Genomic DNA, 9269 nt, shown 5'->3' on the forward strand with positions numbered 1-9269 from the left:
AAGAATTAATTCGTATTTATGCTTAAAGCCTAATTGGCAAATTTTCAACCAAAAAGGGGGAAAATGAACTTATTGCTTTACTTAACATTCTCTTCCTATTATAACAGATGAAAAGAGGTTATCGTTTGACATGTGCTGTTTTGTCTCTATTCTCAAGCACGGACTCCAAAAACAAAAGAATATATTTTCACTTTCAAGTAAAGACAATTGCATCGGATAAGCAAAGTTTAGGGGCAAAACCCAAATCGGCCAGCCAATAGTTTGACCATTAGTTTTGGGATTGTGAATAGTAGAATAGAAAAGTTATATGCTTTTTAATTCCCAATATTTTAATGTCTTTATTCTCTGTTTTATCTAAATGCATGGCATTAAAGAGAAGAAATGTCTAGAGTGGTCTCGATGTTGCTTTATTTATATATATATTCTCTATAATTAATTCAGTTTTGCGGCCCTTGAGAATTAAAATAATCATTAAAGAAGGAGAATACAAGAGACAATTATCTAACAATCATATAAAAGTGGGCTTCGAATAAGCGGTCCAAATTGTCTCGGCCAACATTTCCGGACGCAACCCATTTTCTTACTGAGAAGTCAAAATTATAAACAACGTTGGGTCATAGCGAAACAGCAGTTGCGGCGCGAACTAGAATTTTGCTTTGCATTATTGCTTATTAGTTAGTTACTACAATTACTATTAGGCGCGCATGTGTCAGGCTTGCAGATGTACTTCCCTTTCAATAAAGTTGGGATTGTCTCTTCTCAAAACCTATATATATATTTTTTATTTTACCAGTTATATTTAGTGACTGGATAATGAATACCCCATATATCTCTTTTATTATTATTTATTATAATACCCCATATATATCTTAAAAAGGTAAAATTAAATAAAATTTCAAATAAACAATGCTCTTAATAAACCTCTTTACAATATCTAAAATCCACAATTTAGAAATAATTTTTGAATACTGTAAAATCTTAAGCCAAAAAAAAAAAAAAAAAAAAAAATCCTTTAGGGCTTCAAGCATTATTGAAGTCGCCTAAAATTCTCCCGCTTTACCTTGAACCTTACAAAGCAATCCAAAGGTTATGTTTCCCAACTAAACTTTAATCTGAAAATTGTAATTGATGGGGTGAACCACATATCTAGTAAGCAATTATACACAATACACAACAAAATAGAGTCAAGCAGAGCATGAGTATTTTGATTTCACAAATTCACTCAATGATATCAAATATAATTTTCCAAAACATATAATGAGTCAATTAATACATATGTTATCAAATCTTAAAATTGTTCAAGAACACATATAGATAATTGAATAGAGTATAGTGTTACATATACACATATTACATATTCTCACATACAAACCTGTGAGCGGATACCAACTTCTAACCCTTGCTAGTGAGGGATCAACACTTATTCTCGCATACAACCCTATGAGCAAGCTTACATATATATATATATATATATATATCTGATCAATTTTAAAAAACATTTATTTTGAGTCACATATCACAAAAGCAAGGTTTATACAAAATAGAATAATTTACTTAATATTAAGAATTATTCCAAATACAAAGGCATATCAAAGATCACAATATCAAATTGAAACATAAATCAAAGGATGCTTGACTCTCTTAGGTAATGAATAGGAATTGAGTAGTTTATATAAATATATTTTTACAATTTTTAAGTAAGTTTGAAAACTCAATTTGCTAAAAGAAACGTTTTAAATAACATTTGAAAAATAGGAATATAAATTTGAAATCACTTGGTTTTAAACAATTTAAAGAATAACAATCTTTTTAGAAAACCTATGTTGAAATTCATTTCATTTCTAAAAGAATTTAGTTTTGAAATCATCTTTTGCAAATGTTCAAACATTATTTAAAATTTGAAGTATTCTCTTTAAAAGATTAATTAAAAGTCAAAGTGTCTCTTTTAATGATGTAAAAATGCTTTTGATAAACTTTAGAAAATGTAAGTTTAAAAACATAACTTTTGAAAATCTTTGACTTCTAAGAACCTAATGGACAAAACTTGTGCATATTGTGCATAATTACTTACCTTTCTTGCTAATACTTGTAGTCTAGATCCAAAATCAAATGAACTCTTCCTCCACACCTAAAAGTAAAGGAGTAACACAATTATATAATTAACCCACCTTGCCGTATACCATAAGGATGTAAGGGACACTTCCTAAAAATTTACTAGTCTCTAAACATCTCTAAAATCCTCCATAGTATATTCCTTCTCTTTGTTAAGGCAAATTTTGGAGAAGCCCAATAGTAAGGAGAAGCCCAACAATAAGGGCAGGAAAGAGTTAGTGGACTGAGAGGAAAAACCATTCAGCCCGAATGGTATGAAAATGGATCATAGGCTCATAAAGTAAATAAATGGGTCTTGAGGAAAGTAAATGGGTCTAAAGGAGCCCAGAGAAAGAAGTAGTAAACCCATGAGTATTATGTGATGTAGAAAAGTAAGAATGAGCCATTATAGGACTGAAGTAATGAAGTAAGAAAGTAAGGAGTTGATGGAAAGCCTATGAGCCCCAAGAATGAAGGATACGGTAATTGGGCCAGGGAAGCTGAAAAGAGTTAGAAAAACACATGGGAATGCAAAATTAGAAAATGGGCCAAGGATACTTAGGGAAAGCAAATGGGCCGAGGATGCCCAAGGAGAAAGAAATGGGCTAAAGGAGCCCACAAGCAATGTAATGGTTCAAGAAAGCCTAAAGTAACATTAGTATAAATTCAATGACCATACTGGGTCATTGTGACCTATTGAAAGAAGGACATGCAGCAGGCTCAAAAGACGCCCAGTAAGCACGAGTCAAATAACACCACAGCAGAAACAGTAAGGTGGCATGGCAGGAATGGTAGCAGGATTACGGAAGGAGCAAAAAGTGGGCTACAGAGAGGAAAACCCACAATCAAGCAAGGCCCAGCCCTTGAAAGGAGCAAGCCAATAAAGAATGAAAAATAAAAAAACAGTTCACTCCAAAAGACGTCAAGGATGAGAAGCAAAATGCACAGATGAACCTCCTAGGCCATGGCAAACGCATGAGTAGTGGATAAGTTTTGGACGTACATGGAAGTGGAGCACACACAAGGCACATGCACTACCAACTTGTACCCAGCCAAAGCCAATAGAGAAGTGGTGGGCCATGAGTTAGAGGTAAGAGAGGGTATGATCTAGCGGTGGGGAGAAGGGGAAGCCTATTCTGGGGTTCACACTCAAATTCTTTTAGGGGAGATATCCTGTTGGGATGACATACCATCCACAAAAAGGAAGGATGATTTGGAACCAATAGGTGTATGTCATGAGGGATAGCAAGAGAGAATACCCACACTATGGTGGATAAGAATGACACGGTGAATAAGCAAACAAAACAGCATTCTTTGTCTGGTAATGGGGAGTGGCACAGCTAGCACAGGTAAGTGGTGGTGGCTGGGCAGTTGACAAACCAGTGGGTGGTTAGGAAGGACACCCAAATCCAGACAAAAATAGTTAAAGGCTAACATGGTCAAAACCAGTCACGACAGACAGTATATAAAGGGCCCTCGTCGTGCACAGTATCATCATCGCAACAGTAGCAATCACTAAGAGAGAATTACAGCACCACCTTCACCACAACACTACACGAGTAAGCGCTAAGAAAGAAAGAATAGGAGTGGGGAAAGAATCAAAATAACAAAACGAAAAGAAAAGAGAAAGAAGAGAAATAAAGAGTGTAGAATGGCAAGCATGCACCAATAGGCTAATCCCTTCTCTTCATCTAAAAGCCTACCCTTTCTTGAGGATAAAGAATTTGTTTGGGCATAAGCCATTCAGGTCCGTTCCCTCAAAATGGATAATTTGTACGGCAGGATTCTCCTACAAGGCGTTGAGGAAGTGGTTCCCTCCTTGGTATTAATCCTGTAGCACAATTGAACAAGGCAGACTGACCTTTTCCTTTTGATTTCACTATTTATCTAAATTATTTCCTTTCTTGCCTTTGCAATTTCACTTATAATGTGTTTCTTATATCGTTCTTTTCCTACTTTACTTAAGGATTCCTTATTTATTTTGTCTAACGGGAAGTGTATTGCCTTTATTGTCATATTATATGTGTCTACCATAACTCTTCTGTAATAGCTTTGCCTATCATGGGCATGTGACCAAAATTTGCAAACAAGGCATAGTTTGTGCACAAGCCGAACCAGGTGAGTTACAATTGGACGGGTCCCAACTCTCTTATCCAAAACATTTGGGCTTCAGTACAGTAGGAGGCAGTCCAGCCCAAAATCACAAAAGGCCCACCACATTTAAATTGTCGACTCCATTGGGGAGTTGGGAAAAATATAGGGACAGAAGACAGAAGCCTTTGCAAGCAAATGCCCCCAAAATCCAGAATAACACGAAACATGAGTATCGTGCCCTCACAAGTAGAGTCTAGGCCAATAGTGCCTCACCAATAGTAGCCTAACCAAGCGGAAGGTATCAACAAAGTAGGGGCTGAACCCCAACCGCAGCCAAGAATCCCCATTGACAATGCCAATGTTTTCATTAAGGTATTGCAATCGTTGCAACACTCGCAACAACAAATGATGGAAGAAATTCATCAGCTAAAAACAAACATGATGAAGGAGAAAAGGAGTCAGCATGACTCGAAGCATGCGATAGACAAAGAAGAAACACCAGTAAGAGGTGCTCTGCAGAATGCGGAATAACGTTTCATCACTATGGCTGAAGTAGCAACCCTCCTAGAGCAGGAGAGGGCTAGGACGCCTAAGGAGAGATTCCATGCATGAAGACCTCCTTACCCATTAAGGATACTCAGCAAACCATACCCTAAGAGGTATGAACCATAAGTCTTTGCACCATACAATGGCAGGAAGGGAAGTGTTGTCGAGCATGTAAGCAAGTTTATCGATACTCTTGGCCCCTATGTGGCAGATGAGGACTTATGCCTTCAGGAATTTTCTAAATCACTATGTGACCAAGCATATACCTATTACATCAGCCTAAAGCCAAGATCAATCCCAATTTAGGATGACATGGTGGATGTATTCTACACTAAATACTTTCATGGAGAGGAAATAGTAACGCTTGCGACCCTGTAAACAACCAAGCAAAGAAATGGTAAGGATTTAATGGAATACATCAAAAGATTCAGAGACATAGCACTTGACTGCTATAATCATTATGAAGAAAAAACATGGGTGGAAATGTGTATGATGAACATGATTCGGGAATACAGAGCCATCCTAGAAAACCTGGAAATCTCCCAGTTTGCACAGTTGTTACAGAAAGCCAGGAAGACTGCCCAGTTAGTGAAGCCAAGTTCTAACAAAAGAAATGCTCCATAGGCTATGACAGTATCCACTGGTGAAAGAAAAAGGAAGGCTGACGGAAGATAATATGATACCCTTCCACCACTGCTGTGTACCCCAAATGAGCTAGATGTGCTCCTAGATAAATTGATAGTAGACGGAGTCTTTAAGCCTAATCAAGTTTCTAGAGAGCCCACAGAGAAAGAGTTGAGGGACCCACACTTTTGCCGCTTGCACAACTATGTGTAACATCCTACCGCAGAATGTTGGGCGCTCCATAGATTAGTACACCACAGAATTAAGGAAGGGACTCTAGAGCTGTCCCAGTTGGAAGTTCAAAGAAACCCACTTTCAAACTACAAAGGGAAGGGTGTAACAGTATTTGTGACTTGTGTAGATCCAAGAGAGAACGAAGAAGAGAGTTCAGCCCTGCCTGCCGCAGTAATTACCACTTTATAGAAGAGTTCCAAGTTCAAGAATTTGTTTGACCAATTGGGGCTCACAGTAAAAGAGCAAAGGATAACTACAGAGACCTTGGTAAGCATTGCTTCCGGGGAAGGAATAGAATGTTTAACAACAGAAGTCACGAATGACAGAGCCTTTTTGTAGGAATCAAGTGAGATCACTTTTAGTGGTAAGGGATATGGAAGTGGGGTACTTAGATCACAAGAGGCCCCTTTACTTAGTAGCATCTATAAACCAAATCCTCATAAAGAGAAATTTGGTGGATATAGGTGCTTCTGTAAATCTCATCCCACTAAGTACTTTACAAGTAGCAGAAATTTCAGAAAGAAAGATTCAAGGATGCCCAATGGAAGTGACAGGGTTTGGAGGAAGAGGTGAATACACCGTAAGCCATATTCAGCTATGGTTGAAGGTGGGCCCCATAACCTCTCTAGCTCGCTTCCATGTAGTGAATACGGAAGTTTCATATCATGTGCTTCTAGGGAGGCCATGGTTGCATAAGCACTAATAAGTCCCATCCACATATCATCAGTGTGTAAAAGGGAAGGTTGAATGACAAAATGATACGCATAACATCAAATCCATCATCATTTGAGCAAGCAGAGGCTCATTTAGTAGAAATAATGTTCTATGACCAATGGACACCGTCTGGGGAAAGCTCAATATCGAAATGACAAGGTACCTTCGTGCCCAGGTGGAAGGATATCCAAGATGACACAGAACCCAATTTGAGGAAGTTGCTGTCGTAGGAAAGGAAAAAGGAAAGAAGGGCCCACTTCAGGGTTAGAAGACACACAACAATGTGTTAGGGTTTGGGGCCCTGATGGCAAGATTGTATACAAATAATGAAGGTGCATGAGGCCCATATGTGACATACAAGTGGGCCTTAAACAAGAGTGGTAGCATACAAGTTTAGTGTGTTGCGTGGCTTAAGAAAGCTCGGGGGAAGAAAGTAATGAAGAGAAAGATGAGGAAGTTGTAGCAGAAAAAGATGTACAAGTTATGGCAGAAGAAAAGTTGGAGGAAACTGACCTAGGTTTTAACCCACAGGAACTAAAACCTATCTCAATTAGTTCAAGACTATCAGAGAAAGAGAAGTTCGAATTGATATTATTGTTGAGAGAATTTAAAGATGTTTTTGCATGGGATTATAGCGAAATGCCCAGATTAGATCCTGGGCTAGTAGTACACACTTTGAATGTGGACCTCGAGGCCAAGCCAGTGGCTCAACCTACCAGGGTTTTCCACACTAAAATAAAAGGGTAAATAGTAAAGGAGGTGCAAAAATTGTTGGCTGCAGGTTTCATTAAACCCATCGAGCATCCACATTGGCTATCTAACATTGTGCCAGTAAAGAATAGGAATGGGTAGATAAGGTGCTGCGTAGATTTTAGAAATCTCAACAGAGTCTGCCTAAAGGATGAGTTCCCATTACCAAACATGGATTTGCTGATAGATTCTGTAGCAGGGAACACCATGTTTTTATTCATGAACAGATTTAGCGGGTACAATCAAATTAGAATGGCGCCAAAAGATGTGGAGAAAACTGTCTTCAAAACACACATAGGCAACTTTTACTATACTGTAATGTCTTTTGGGTTGAAAAACCAGGCGCAACTTACCAACAGACGATGACGGCTATATTCCACGATATGATGCACTGTGAGTTAGAGGACTATGTAGATGACATAGTTGTGAAGTCAAAAAGGTGAGAAGAACATGCCCAAATATTAAGAAGAGTATTTCAAAAATGTAAGGCTTTCAAATTGAGGATGAATCCCCTCAAGTGTTCATTTGGGGTATCTTCTGGAAAATTCCTGGATTTCTTGGTTTATAGCAGAGGGATAGATGTGGACCCGACCAAAGCTACAGCCATAGCAACCATGAAACCATTGGCCATAGTGAAAGAATTGAAGAGTTTATTGGGAAAAGCCTTATACATTCGGAGATTCATCCCTGGTTTAACATCAATTATTTCAGCCTTCGCTAGATTACTTAAGAAGAAGCAAAGCTTTAGGTGGGGAGAAACACATCAGATGGCCTTCAAAAGGCTATAGTAGATTATGATGAACCTTCCTACTATGCAAGCCCCAATTTGCAAGAAGCCATTGCTGCTCTACTTGGCCACTAACTCGTATGCTATAGGCACGTTGATTGCCTAAGAGGATGGAGGTGGCATTGAGCAACCAGTTTACTACATCAGCAGTGCCTTGAAGGATGCAGAGACTCGCCCTAAGGGCAGAGAGGGCATGCTTGGCCATAGTATATGCCTCATAAAAACTATGCTATTATTTATTGGCCTATGAGGTGTGGCTAATAACTAAGTCTCACGCAATCAAGGCTTTGTTACGGCAACCAATTCTTTCCAGCAGAATATCCTAGTGGTTACTACAATTGTTACAATGCAACTTGAAAGTAGGAATGCCCAAAACAGTGAAAAGTCAAGCTATAGTAGACTTGTTGGTGCAATTCGCAAGAGAGGAAGAATTCCCGTTAGATGATGAGGTCCCAAGAGAGGTAGCCATGCCAGAAGAAGTCAGAGAGCAGCAGGTGATGAAGTTTGATGGGTCTTCTACCACCCAATTAGGAGGCGTAAGAATAGTCTTGTACCATGAAGAAGACAAGGTCGTGGCACTCTCATTCAAGTTAAAGTTCCCCTGTTCAAACGATACGACAGAATATAAGGCCTATCTCACTGGGCTAGCTACGGCTCTTGAATTGGGAATTAAGCATTTAAAAGTGATGAGTGATTCGAACTTGGTGGTCTGCCAGACCAAGGGGAGCTTATCCTTAAAGGAGCTTAGCCTAGCCCTGTACAAAACGATGGCCCAGAGGATGGAAGAAAAGTTTTCAACGTTTGAGATAGAACATGCTCCAAGGAATGAAAACCGGTATGCGGATGCGCTGGCCGCATTGGGCTCGTAAAATTTTTTTGAAGGAAACAACACCTAGATAGAAGTTAGTAAGAGGAAGGAATTTATTGTCAAAATGCTAAAAGAAAGGTTCCAAGAGGAACAATGTGAAGAAGATTGGAGGATTCCTATTAAAGAAGCTTTGACGAGAGAATAAGACATGGCAGAATTGAAGGCATTAAAAGACTACACCCTAGTAGGAGGAGAGTTGTATCGCAGGATGCTAGGTGGAGTCCTGTCCAGATGCGTGGGGCAGAAGGAGGCCCGAAGAAAGTTGAAGGAAGTGCATGATAAGGCCTGTGGATACTGCAGAGAAGTCAATATTTACCGCAGACTCCAAAAGGCAAGTTTCTATTGACTAAGCATGGGCAAAGACGTCGACCAAGTCTAAACCTAATGCAAGACTTGCTAGCTTGTAGCAAACAAAGAGGAAAGTTACGCTGTATTCGTCAACTAGAGAAGTCCATTCGTGTAGTATCTAATAGAAGGTATTTTGCCATAAAGTCACAGTAAAAGATACAAGCTTAAGAGATTGGCAACACGTTACATTTTGCGTAACGGAGTCCTTTTCAA

The 9269-nt window shown here is 38.9% G+C and overlaps 1 protein-coding gene across 1 annotated transcript; it reads left to right on the plus strand.

The window, feature by feature from the left end:
* The first annotated feature begins 8205 nt into the window (after positions 1–8205).
* On the plus strand, positions 8206–8709 carry LOC112015188 (uncharacterized). Its single transcript, XM_024047561.1, has one exon. The coding sequence runs from the start codon at positions 8206–8208 to the stop codon at positions 8707–8709; it is 504 nt and encodes a 167-aa protein (XP_023903329.1).
* The last annotated feature ends 560 nt before the right edge of the window (positions 8710–9269 follow it).

The sequence above is a fragment of the Quercus suber genome, unplaced genomic scaffold, assembly GCF_002906115.3.
Source record: "Quercus suber isolate HL8 unplaced genomic scaffold, Cork oak 2.0 scaffold_145, whole genome shotgun sequence".
NCBI lineage: Eukaryota > Viridiplantae > Streptophyta > Magnoliopsida > Fagales > Fagaceae > Quercus > Quercus suber.

Bases quoted from the DNA above. Each gene is read 5' to 3' on its own strand.
- LOC112015188 (XM_024047561.1), top strand. From the start codon at position 8,206: ATGCCCAAAACAGTGAAAAGTCAAGCTATAGTAGACTTGTTGGTGCAA.